At 41.4% G+C, this 14,087-nt stretch overlaps 1 protein-coding gene across 1 annotated transcript in view; it reads right to left on the bottom strand.

Moving 5' to 3' along the window:
• Window positions 1-14,087, bottom strand: part of LOC138952693 (EF-hand calcium-binding domain-containing protein 5-like) — a 39,452-nt gene that overhangs the window by 17,300 nt on the left and 8,065 nt on the right. The window contains exon 2 of the mRNA XM_070324392.1: window positions 239-391. Within this exon, the coding sequence (XP_070180493.1) occupies window positions 239-391 (153 nt within the window). The remainder of the gene's footprint in view (window positions 1-238; window positions 392-14,087) is intronic.

The following is a 14,087-nucleotide window of genomic DNA, read 5'->3' as shown; positions in this document are numbered from 1 at the left end:
TCAAACAAACAACAAACCAACCAACCAACCATTAACCAACCAACCAACCAACAAATAAACAAACACACACACACACACACACACACACACATAAACACACACACACACACACGCACACACAAACACAGAAAAGCAACCCCACTCCCACCCAACTCCCCCTCCCCCTTCTCATCCGCTACTTACTGAACCACCAAACAGAAACAGAAAATGATATAGTTACGCGTAAAGTCGGCTTTACCGTAGACTTTCCTCAGCGCCCTCTTGATGTTCTTGTCCCAGAAGTGGCGCGAACGGCATGACGGGAAGCGCCAGCACAAGATGGCCACCACTGAGGCGAACACCACCACGCAGATCGCACCGCTGATGATGCCCGCTATCTCCGCCGGGGGGACTGCAACATACACACACGTGGAACAGTAATTAATGGGAGGCAAAGATCGATATTGACATTCAAGTCATTACATTTCTAAAGCATAGAACAGACACACAAGTGGAACAATTATTGATAAAAGACAAACATGGAACATTCATCAAAGGCCAAAGCTTCGTGCAGCGAGCTTCGTGAAGCAGAATTCGCGAAGTCGACTTCGCCCAGTTGGTATCAGGCTTTACGGGGACAACTAATATGATGTAGTCATGTCAACAGAGTCTAACTAACGTCATCTCTGCTGAAAAACTGCAAGAGAAAACAAAGCAGGGCTGTAACCAACAAGAAACAAATACACATGTATAAATTGTACGTCGAAAGCATTAAACTATGTCGTCCGCTGATTCTGTCGAGGCAGTGTGCCGACCAACGCGGCCAATGGGAAAATGTGGGGGGGGGGGGGGGGGGGGGGATGGGGGGAGGCAGGGCGGAAACAAACTCATAAGTAGAAAATTCATTAACAGGAAAATGACACAAAACTGGACGTCCACGTCACGGGTTGCCAAGAGCATGACAATACCCACACCCTCAGTCGTGGGGAGTGAGGGATGGGGGGGGGGGGGGAGAGACAGAAACAGGGCCAGAACTTGTTCACTCATTAACAGGAAGCAAAGATTGATCCGAACATCTAAGCCATTTGACGGTAAAAGCCTATTTATCTTAACATACATCTGCTCTACTTGCACCTGCCGAGATAATTGCAAGAGACACAACAAGTGGCACGCGACACTCAATCTCATTGATATGTATATATATGTATTGATTCTGTGCTCTGTAGCTGATGGAGAAAAACACTGCGAACATAGGGGCCACAAACGTGGCTCATTAACTGATAAAACATTAATTAATAACAAGGAAATGTAGGTACATAAAGACATCGCAGCAATGCCTACGTCATATAGGCTGAGGAGTCAAGACATTATTTTACCGAGTACAGCTTTTATCCGTAAATGTTGGGGTAAAGATATAACAAATGATTGTCATTGCTTCCAAGAAGAGCAATGTGGGTCTACATCACGGTCAACCAGATACGGTGTCATTGTTTCTAACGTGTGCGCAAAAGGAAATACAGGCAAGTGCTGCATACAGCCAGATATAGTTACTGAGGCAGATCATAAAAGGCTGCCCTTTTCGTAGCGTTCATTAATTAATTCCTATTGTTTACATGTGCCAATAATGTTATAAAACTGTACCGAAGGGGATATAATTACGATTGGTTGTAGCTTTCGAACACAGAAACAATTATTTCAGTATTGCAAAGTGGTGTTGATAGTGTCGAATGTAAACAGAACAGTCTCAAAGTGAAAGTTTTCCAGAAATTGCGAAGTTAACAAGAATACAGAAAAAGCGCGCTTTCCTGCTTAGCACAATACGCTACCGCGCTAATCTGGCGTGTCAATATCACTACGTTTTGCACGTGGAAGGTGAGCGATTTCCTTCACGCGGGGATTGACGACGCTGTACTGTCTGTGTTGACGGTCTAAAAATAGCCCAAGACCTGGAGAACTGTTGCTAAACATAGCAATAAACTTTATAAAGAATTAATTATTTCTCGTAATTGGTAAGGACTTCAAACCTAAAACTTTGCAGGAAGCTTAATTTATACATCCCCGCAACGATGGGAACAGCCCTGGAAGTAATTAAAATTATTAAATAGGACTATGTCAGCCTTTAACAAGGAAGCCAGCGGTGATCATAAATTACCGTTTTCTTTGCCGGCAAAATAGGTCGACATTTGAGTCAAGAATGTAACTGAGACATTTGTTTCGCCAGCTGGTCGATGTTAAAAGAGAAAAGAACAAATGAAAGAAAGAAGCACAGGAAGACAGATAGACACAGACACAGCGACAGACACTGAGACAAACACACGGACAGACAGACAGACCATACATGAATGTACACGGAATAACATCAAGACAGTCACAAGCCTTTGAACTATAGAAGACGACCTGAACACTGCCTACGATTTCGGTTAATTGGTAGTCGTATCAACCTTGTAGTGTCACCAACATAAGACAGACGTTTTCCGGTCGCTAGCGTACTTGGAGTATAGTGGTCCTGACGGCCGGTACAATATAAGTAGAGATGTCATGTCCGATTTGTCAAACACACAGGACCACATGCGGCAAACCTACGTTGACATGCCCTCGGCAGTGCCGTGAGTGTTAGTGTGTGGGTGGGTGTCTTGATGTGTATGTGGTTAGTTGTTCTTTGGCTGTGCTTTATTGCTGAGTCTACACATTCTCTTTAAGGGGAGCAGTGAGTGAGTTCTGAATACAGCACACATAAAAAGGTCTCCCGGATTCCTGAACTTTTTCCTGGTAACAGTAATCAGAGTCACTGTTTTTGTTTAACTTTTATGATAATATCTTTCCTGCTGCCTGAACAGTATCCTAACTTAGCTATCTGCTTTAAATGAAAATGACAAACCTCCAAGGAAAAGCACTTTCATAAATATTCACATTTCCGCGAACATACATCGATGCCAAACAGTGGGTCTACCTTAATTTAACTACAAGTAAAGACTTGAACTTGAATACTAAGTTTGTTTAAACTACATTTTCAGTCACATAATATGCGAAAGACAATTGAATACAAATGCAAATTTCAAAAATGTTAAAGTGGTCGTGCTGTAGCAATTATATGTTATGAAAACAAATCCCGCACAGTCCTTCCCGTGACAACTGTTCTGCTCACCGTCTCATATCTGGACAGACTATTACATGGGACTGGGCCATCTATCGGCTTGAAAACATACCTACAAATCAACTTATAAAGGTCAATTCGTGGAATCGGTGGGATCAAGTTGACAGACCCATATCTGTTGGTAGCTTTTTTAAATAATGATGTAATGTAAATCGGCACTTTACCGTAATACAATTTATGCATGACAATGGCCTTGTTTAACTTAAGATGCTTCTCCAGTGGAAGAAAGTTAAGCATTTTTAACTTCATATCTGTTGAGAAATTATCCGTTACAATGAGTTTAGCTGAGCGACGATAGAGAGAGTCTAACTTTTTCAAGTGGACATCTGCTTCACTGCTGCCATCCCAGAGCGTCGAAACATAATTAATGTGAGGCATTACATGATCATGGTGGAACATTTCCAGAGTCTTTCTGTCCGTAAATTGCTTTAACTTGGATAGGAGGAAAAAGTTCTTGGCTACTTTCTTGCAAATATGCTGTAATTGTGCCTGCCACTTGAATTCACAATCAATAATTACCCCTAAAGCGCGATGTTGTTGAACTTTTGTTGAGTGGAGAAATTTGGTGTTTTTCTCTGGTTGCAATTACCATACTTTTTGTTTTTATTGGATGGACAAGCATAGCATTGGCACTACACCAGTTAATAACATCGTTTAATTAAAGCTGTTTGAAGGGAGGACTCTATCACTGGAACAGATTTTCCACTTGAATGAAGAGAAGAGTCGTCAGCAAAAACATCACTTCTTACATTACTATCAGAAATGTGCAGTGGCAGATCATTGATATACAGACAGAACAAGATCGGCCCAAGCACTGAACCTTGAGGCACCCCGCATTTCACAGCCTCCTCGGTAGATATTTTACAGTTTCGGGCAGTATATTGAGAGAGAGAGAGAGAGAGAGAGAGAGAGAGAGAGAGAGAGAGAGAGAGAGAGAGAGACAGACAGACAGACAGAGAGAGAGAGAGACAGAGACAGAGACAGAGACAGATTGACAGATTGACAGAGAGAAAGAAATAGATAGACAGAAATCAAAAGACAACTTGGGGCAAGGGAAGGTTGGGGGGAAAACAACTGTTTAAAAATCACATTTTAATAACCTCAACTCAAACCCTTACAAGTTACACTCTTTCAGGAAAAAAGACTTCAGCTTTCCAGCTTCAAAGCTCTCCTTAGTGTACCCGTCGCGCGTGTGGAAAGAATAGCAAAATATCACAGAACTGTTTAACCTTCCCTCAAAATAGACTGACTTTGCCATATCGATCAATTTGTGTCGAAATGTCAGTCACAAACCATCAAACGCAGACAAGGTGAAAGCGATATGAGAATGACGAAGATTTCACAGCATGTCGGAACAAAATGTCACTGGTGTCACCCGGGTCTTTGGACAACGGAAACTAGCTGAGAAGCAACGAGAACGTAGCCGAAGTATGCCTCTTTAAAATAGAAAAACACACCGTGGGTGATATACAAAAATAAAGCATTGTCACGTGTTTGGTTAGACGCGCATGCGTAAAGCAGGTGGGATTCGAAGAGGATCTGTCTTGGATGCAGATACAACGCATTCAAAAAATTGCATTCTGGACAAACCAAAACCAAATTAAAAATTAGAATATATAATGTGCATGAAAGATTAACTTACACATTGGATGTTTTTCTCTTAACAGTTATTACTGACGTGTGTATTTTCCAGTGTCAGAATACCCCACATGGAGCCCAATACCTAGCTGAATGTGAGCATATCACATCGTTGCAACAGAAGGGCTGTGATCTAACATTTCACAGCTTTCAAGTGCCTGGTCAGCTTCATGGTACCACACTGACATCACGAATAAAACATGTATCTCCACACAATACAAAGAGCTTGAATCTGCAAAATCAGATGGGCCTGATTTAAAACAGCTTGATGACTGGGTGGCCGAGTGGTAACGCACTTGCGCTCGGAATCGAGAGGTTGCGTGTTCGACCCTGGGTCGGGCCGCTATTTTCTCCCCCCTTTCCTAACCTAGATGGTGGGTTCAAGTGCTAGTCTTTCGGATGAGACGAAAAACCGAGGTCCCTTCGTGTACACTATATTGGGGTGTGCACGTTAAAGATCCCACGATTGACAAAAGGGTCTTTCCTGGCAAAATTGTATAGGCATAGATAAAAATGTCCATCAAATACCCGTGTGACTTGGAATAAAGGCCGCGAAAGGTGAACATTCGCCTAACAGGCTTGAGGTTTGCTGGTCGATGTGAATGCGGGATATATTGTGTAAAAAATTCCATCTCACACGGCATAAAGCGCTTTGAACTTCGGATAAGGCGCTATATAAATAAAGAGAATAATAAAGAGAATAATAAAAAATAAAAAAATGAAAAGTTGTCCTAAGATATAACATTTGTCTTCAGGTTTAAACGGTTCGTTTGTTGACATTTGTAAAAGCCTTTCGATCTTGATAAGTCCTTACTGTAAAGCTGCCTCTGTGAAGAACAGCCAGCAGTGGAACTTTGACTTTCAAGAGCTTCTCACGTTGCACACGTTAAAACGTGGCATGGTTTCAGAAGAAAACTTAGGTCCTTAGTAACAAAACAGTATCAACATCGAGAAAACTAGCACAGACACGAAAGTGCACGAAGCATCAAACCGGTGTATATCGTACACAACGGTTGCTTTGATATGATCCTGAAATGATAATTATGCTTGCTTCGGTAAAATGGAGGCGGGTTGCAAAAAGAAGGGTGAGGTGTTGGGGGTTTAGGTCCTCCTGTTACATTGCAGATGTAAGCCTGTCTTTGATAAAAGCTAGATTTCTTAGCAGGTCTGGCATAACATGTTTGTCAACCCCTTTCTGCATCGTTAGCTGTCGACAAAAAATCTATTGGCGGCGCTGAAAAAACACTCCTGTGTCGCTAAGCTGACCATTGTGATCTTGCACGTGACAAAGACAAAACTTGGAAGCAATTCGCTTATTTCAAGAGCATTCTGTTATGTAATTAGGTAATTCTCATATTAAATAGAAACACATCTGTTTGAGAGAAGCTGAATTATAAATGAATTAATCACACAATAGAAAAATAGAGGGGAATTAAATTACACTGAGCCACAAAGGAGACAAAAACAACACACCTAGAATTCATTAAAGATGCATGATCAATTGTCACCGTGCTCATCTCCTGGGAAATAGAACAAAGATATCAACATTCTTTTGTTGTCGTTGCTTAATGATCTTTGTTTTAAAATATCTTTCGTCATTAATCAAACTTTTTCTCTCTTTTTTTTCAAATCTTGCTGGCGATATTTGTTGAATCAAAATGCAAGAAAGTGGAACGAATAATTATTGACGAAACAAAACATGAACTAGAACTTTAATCTATCAGCAGTTTTAAACGAATAAAAAAGATACACAACAGATAACTTATTATGATGAAAGGATGGACTCTTAGCTTCACTTGTTGCCTTTGTTGCTTCAAAGGGCGCATGCCTTGAAGCAAAATGTCTATTTAATATTTGTGAACGTTTTAATATTAAAAGTACATGAACAGTCTCGTTGCTAACTTTGCAGAAATGCTTCGACTTTTAAAAGAACAGCCAAATATAACTGCACTCAAGGCACAACAAGTTGAAAATAGATTAAACTGGTTTTATTTGACATTAACATCCTCATCCTCTTTCTGCTTGTCTTTCATCAGTCTGTCTCCCCCTCCCCCCACCCCACTCTCTCTTTCTCTCTCACACACACACACACACACACACACACACACACACACACACACACACACACACACACACACACACACACACACACACACACACACACACACTCACAAACACACACTTTCTCTCTCTCTATCTATCTCTATCTCTCTTTCTTGCTCACACGCACGCACACGCAAACCAAAACGGACGAACACATCTGGACACACAGACACATGGAGAGACACAAAGATTCTCTCTCTCTCTCTCTCTCTCTCTCTCTCTCTCTCTCTCTCTCTCTCTCTCTCTTTCTCTCCCTCTCTCTCTCTCACACACACTAACACACGCGCACATTGCTAAAGGAAAATCGATTGCATAAGAAGGGGCCATGCGTGTAACTCAATATCCTGGCGATGCATAGCATGGTTTAGACAAATGTAATCATATCAGATCCCCCTTTTTTTTTAAACTCCTTGAATTAAAGTTTTACCAGTTTTATTTAAGTATTTACATCACAAGGTGTGGATAAAGGTGGAAGGAATAGAGAAACAAAGACAGGGGGAGATAGAGAGAGACAGAGAGACAGAGAGACAGACAGACAGACAGACAGACAAAGAGGAAGAAGAGGGGGGGGGGGGGGCGGGGGGCACGAACACGCGCTTGCACACATCACACCCCCGTGAGCACTTACCAAACAAGAAAAATGTTCATTCAAAATGAACAGCGTCGATGCAATGTCCACCAAAGATTTATTTTGGGAAGTGTTAAAGGTTAGGGTCAAAAGTTAATGAATTGCATGTTGTGCTGGATATATAAATTGTTTATTTCAGTCAATGCTTGATTCATAAGTACATTTTTCAGCATGGTGCATCTACAGGAGGGTGCTCCAACAATGATGCATAGTGCCAACATTTAGCGCAAACTTTTCACAACAGTGCATTATTACCACAAAGCGCATACAGCGATTATATAGTAGCAAGTTGCACTAAACATTTGAACAAAATGCATTTTGTTCAAATGTTAACAGCACAGCACCAAGTTTTGCATAAGTGCACAACAGCACTGACCATTTCACAAAAGTGCATTACAGCTGTGACAATTTTACAAAAGTGCATTGACCATTTCAGGCAGATGGCTAACATGCAGATTTCGCTTTTGTCTGTCTTTCTTTGAAAAGTAGGCATGTTCAAGATCGATGAAGTCATGAGCAATTGGGTTAGATGACAGAAAAGATTCAAAAACGTCAGATTCAGTTAGATGACAGAAAAGATTCAAAAACGTCAGATTCAGTGTTTTGGGCACTGTTGAACAGGAACATTCTCTCCTGTTCAACAAATGTGGGTTCAATTCAAAAGCAACATTGTCACAGATAGGCTAGTGTTACATTTCTGTAAAGTTTCAAAAACATCTTCCATGTGTTGGTTACTGTTGAACAGAGGCATATTTTCCTGTTCAAAAAAGTCTGACACAAATTTTCGTAGTTGTGGGTTAAAGGCAGAGTAAGCCTCCCGTAAACCATCACAGATACGGTCAGGCTTTTACACACAGTACAAACACCCTTTCATTTAAACACTCACCAATTGAGAACATCCTAGGTGCCCTCCGTAAAGAGCGAACAATTTTCAAAGAATTTATTTTTGCGTGGTTTATCTTACCCCTGAGCCATCGTGAACCCGTGTGATCCAGTTTTCCCTTTTCACAATGCAGTCGTCATAGTTAGTCATTTGAATGCGACTCGACGTGAGCTTATCTACAATAGCACGTTTTTTTATGCACGAAACAACGGCTGTGGTTCACAAGAACTCTAGCGATGGCTTTTGACTGTTGAGAGGAACGGCGATTTGCACTGATAAACCGGCCGTCGTCTGCTACGACCCTTGCGTGACCCTGCTTCCGGGCTTTTCTTTTTTTAAACTTTCACAACTTCGAATTGTTCTGATCTTGTCTTGATGAAAAACGAATTCTTTTATGATTAAAGAATGTTTGTGTAACAAGCTGTCAATTTATTATTTAGATTTTAAAAGTTAGGTCTAGCGCAAAAACGAGGCGCCGTTGTTGTTAACGGAACAAGTCTACGAAAATAAATTCTTGGAAAATGTCTCACGCTCGACAGAAAGCAGCCAGGATGTTCCCGTTCGGTGAGTGTTCAAATGGAAGTATGCTTGTACTGTATTTAGACGCTCGGGGAGCTCTGTGATGGTTTACGGGAGGCTTACTGTGCCTTTAAGGTTCGATCTATACCGTCATTCAAACGAGTCGTAGAACCGTCATTGTCACAGATAGTGTTACATTTCTGTTTTACATTCAAACGAGTCGTAGAAGTAGTAGTACATTTGCGTTTGGTTGTTTTTTCTTTTAGATTCCTGTCACTCATACTAGCAGTATTGATTGAGGTACATAAATCTGTAGATGTACAGGGATGACTTGTTTGTAATGAATCCTTGTTTCCTCCACATTGAGTTTGCATTGCAGTTGGACAGAAATGAACAGGTGTTAATTGATAAACACATTGATAATGGCTTTTGAGAAAATCAATCAATTCTGCAAAGGAATTAACTTGATGACATCAAAACTGCAGCGCCATTTGAAGAATGGTTACCATTTCTGTTTCTTTTATGGGAATCAAACAAATAAAAACATTGACTATCCAAGTTACCATGAATGGCAATAGTTGACTCCTGAAAAGTAGCAAGGATATAATTTGAGACGATAAACGCCTGATGCAATCCCTCCTCAAGGTCAGTCAACTCAAAACCTTCATCATTCGCAACATCAGTAGGCAACACAGCGGGATTCGTATGTCCAGAAATCATGTCGAAAAAATATTACATTTCAAAAGCATGTCCAACCACAGTTGTTGGCAAGTGTTCGTGTCCGAAGTAGCCTTCAGTGTGTGTATATGTATTCATGTGACAGAGAACGTGACCTCATTGTTCAATCCTCTCTCTCTCTTCTTTCTCATTCGAACGCACACACGCAAGAACGTAGCCTACGCACGCATGCACGCGCACGCACACACACACACACACACACACACACACACACACACACACACCCCGCTGACGCACACGGCAAACCACGCACACACACACTGACTGTCGGCAAGCATCTCTTTTTGTTTTCTTTACCTTTGTTTATTGTGTTTTCGATATTTGTGTTTATTTTTTGCTTGACTTATCTGTTTTATTTTAATGTTTGCTATCCACATCGTGTGATAAATGTTTCTTCTCAGTCTCCGAGTCAGTTTAGTTTCTGCACGCCGCTTTGGTACTCCTTGTTTTTCTTTCTGGTGTTTTGTGCGCGACTGATTTGCGGATTTATTTTTATTCCTTTCATATGCAGTTGAAGTGTTGTGGGTGTTATTGTCTGTATATGCTATGTTGCGTCTGTGTATGCCTACAAGAATTTTGGGTGTAATGTGCCTGTGGTCTGCTCGCAGTCGAGCACAGAAAACATGGCGGCGCCCTGCAGGCAAATTCGTGGAAAGTCTTCCCGACCGCAGATACCAGCGTCGTCCGCGACGCTGGAACAAACGTACGGGCAGATATATTATGCTCACCACCAGCATTTAAGTTGCCTTAGGGAAGCACAAGAATAAGAAAAAATTCTTAAAAAAACACGAAAAAAGAATACGTGGGAAGAGGTGAGAATAAAGAATGACACAAAATTTCTTCTTTTTTCAAAGATGTAGTGCGCTTTAAATTGATAAAGTACAGGTATTGCCCAGGGTCCAAATCTTCAAAACATAAACAGAAATATGTATTAAAGGAAAAAATCAAATGTCACCAGTCCCCGAGATGTTTGGTGACCATACAATTTCACCCCCAAGCACTGTGTCACGCAAGTCGGCTTTTACAGGATTTGATTTGTTTTTTTGCTTAAACTAAAAAAACAAGAAATTCCTCCGAGGTAGGAAAAACACCCCCGTCCTTACCATTCTCACTGCCACCAACTGAGAAGGTTATTTCCCTTTGACCATTAATATGTCCCTCTATAAGTCCTTGTAGAATCTTAATCCACCAATAACTCCCTAACCGTGTGTTTGACTGGTCCCAATTTTTGTAAGGACCGTCTCAGGAATGTATAGAACCTGTTCACCAAGTGTGGTGACGATCGGTCCGTTCATTCTTGAGATCTATATGCGAACACAAACACACAAACAAACAAACACATCGACCGAATCCTATACACACCCCTATACCGGGGGTGTAATAACCTGTAAACTGTTTCGGGGGTTTAAGTGGGGGTGGGGGCGGGTTGGTTGTTTGGTTTGTTTGTTTGTTTGTTTGCTTAACGCCCAGCCGACCACGAAGGGCCATATCAGGGCGGTGCTGCTTTGACATATAACGTGCGTCACACACAAGACATAAGTCGCAGCAGAGGCTTTATGTCTCACCCAGTCACATTATTCTGACACCGGACCAACCAGTCCTAGCACTAACCCCATAATGCCAGACGCCAGGCGGAGCAGCCACTAGATTGCCAATTCTAAAGTCTTAGGTATGACCCGGCCGGGGTTCGAACCCACGACCTCCCGATCACGGGGCGGACGCCTTACCACTAGGCCAACCGTGCCGGTCGGTTGTTTGGTAGTTATTGTGTATCGTCTCTTCAGCCTTTAGGGCTGCAGCGAGAATAGAAGCATAGGGATAGAAGGGATTTGGGAGAATCGAAACGCAAAGAAGTTGTGAGCTCCCTCAATCCCAGAATCTTGCAAAACAGCGAAGCTCTACTGTCTGTCAAGGAGCGCAAACTGTTTTTCCAAGGACGGCAGCAAAAGAAGAACTCCCACTGATTAGCTGTAATCACACAGGGCGCTGCTATGGTTTCTTGCCTTCACAGAAGCCAGGAAAATAGACCTCCCACGTGCCGTGAAAAGTACCCGCCCAACGTAATGACAAAATCGATAGGAGCCAAAGAACAGCGGAGGCACCTAGAAAAACGACAAACGATACCGCACAATAACTTCTCCCCGGGGAGATATGATTGTCATGCGCTCCCTACAAGGAAAGTGTCTTGAGCCTCAATACTTGAGAATATGTTATTTTACATTTCTGGAAAAACGTAGTATTTAAATACAACATATACACAGTTTATTTTTTCCAATGTCAATAGAGATGTAGGAGGCGTTATGGCCCCAAACGACAAATAAAACACAGTAAATTCTCCTTAAGGGAGGTACGATTGTTAATGCTCTGCATACATGAAAAGTGTCTTGAATTACACAGTTTTTTAAATTTATTTGTGTGTGTTTTATTTTTTGTATCGGAAAATGGAATATCAATACAACATATTCACAATTAGATTTTTCCAATCAGAATAGAGGAGAAAGAAGAGCGAATACACTTTGCACAGCGACAAATAATACGCACAATAACTTCTCCCCATGGAGCTTTGATTGTTATTGTTCTGCATAAAGGGAAAATGTTTTGAGCAGTACGTATTGTGTTGAAAATTGAATATATATACGGCATTTTCATGAATTATTGTTTTCAGTGAGGGCACAGGCGAAGGAACTTTTCTTTTCTTTATTTGGTGTTTAACGTCGTTTTCAACCACGAAGGTTATATCGCGACGGGGAAAGGGGGGAGAGGGGATAGAGCCACTTGTCAATTGTTTCTTGTTCACAAAAGCACTAATCAAAAATTTGCTCCAGGGGCTTGCAACGTAGTACAATATATTACCTTACTGGGAGAATGCAAGTTTCCAGTACAAAGGACTTAACATTTCTCACATACTGCTTGACTAAAAACAAACATTGATTATATTCTATACAAGAAACGCTTAACAAGGGTAAAAGGAGAAACAGAATCCGTTAGTCGCCTCTTACGACATGCTGGGGAGCATCGGGTAAATTCTTCCCCCTAACCAGCGGGGGGTATCCGAAGGAACAGCGAAAGCCTCATTAAAAGCGATTTATGAATAATACGCACAATAACTTAAGAGGGAAGTGTTATAGTTAATGTCATACATACAAGCAAAGTAAGTTGAGCGTACAGACGTCATTATCACTGCCGTGTTTACTCAACAACAACAAAATCAAGATTCACGGTTAATGATACACACAATAACTTCTCCCCAGGGAGGTATGATTATCAATGCACTAAATACCTGTACGATTGAGTGGAGCTAACACAATTGTTTTTAAACAGTCACAGATGATGACAAATAGTACACACAATAACATTGTCCCAAGGAGGTATGTTTGTTAATGTACGGACATGTGGGTCGAGCATAATCACCCTGTTATACCTTAAACAAAGTATTATTCAATGATAATGACAAAGAATACGGCTTTACGCCCACAAATGTTTCCTTATGCACTATATACATAGACAGATGGGTTGAGCATATTTACTTGAGTATCTCTGTTGTTTGTCGTTTTGCTTTTTGAGCAAAAGCACGTTTTGAGAGCGTCACACAGACACTACGAAAAATAACTACTGCCGAGGTCAGTTTTAACGCACAACGCGCACGTTCCGTAAATTGACCACTTATGTTTGTATGTATATCATGATATAAGAAGGTTGTATGTATTCAATAATATATTTGAAAATACCATCTTCACTGTCGAAAGCGATGACAGAGACCAAAGTAAGATAGAAGAATAATAAATAACTCGCACAAAAAAATTCTTCGAAGAGGTACGATTGCTTATGAGCTTCACATATGCACTAACGAACGAACGCACGCATATATACAGACAGACAGACAGACAGACAGACAGACAGACAGACAGACAGACAGACAGACAGACAGACAGACAGACAGACAGACAGACAGACAGACAGACAGACAGAAAAAAACCACAGACAGACAGAAAGACGACACCAATTCTTTTCCTGTCTTTGTGCCATCATCTTTATGCATAATCATGCAGCATCTGTTTTCATATATGAGTCAATGGGCACCACTAGCACTAGTGCCATATGCATCTTCCAGACGAGTGCACCAAGTAAGTGTGCATCAAGTCAGTTTAAAAGTGCAGTAGAGTCTAAACCGCCAATGGACCCCTCTCAGTCTCGACCTGATTTGATTAGCTACACAAGTGCATTCCAGCTGGAAAAGGCTTGCCTCAAAGCCCTCACAGACCCCTTTCACACACCTATTGATGTGTAGACTATATGTAAGGTTTGTTTGTCTGAGTATTGTAGCAAATGCACAGCTACTTGCAGTGACAAGCTGTGTCCTCAACACCCTTCCATACTCACAGACACAGACCGACGCACACACAGACACACAAAGACTCAGACACACAAAGACACAGAGACAGAAA

This window comes from Littorina saxatilis, linkage group LG17 (genome assembly GCF_037325665.1).
Source record: "Littorina saxatilis isolate snail1 linkage group LG17, US_GU_Lsax_2.0, whole genome shotgun sequence".
Lineage (NCBI taxonomy): Eukaryota > Metazoa > Mollusca > Gastropoda > Littorinimorpha > Littorinidae > Littorina > Littorina saxatilis.
Note: the sequence above shows the minus strand (reverse complement) of the source record. Positions and strands in the feature narration are given on the sequence as shown.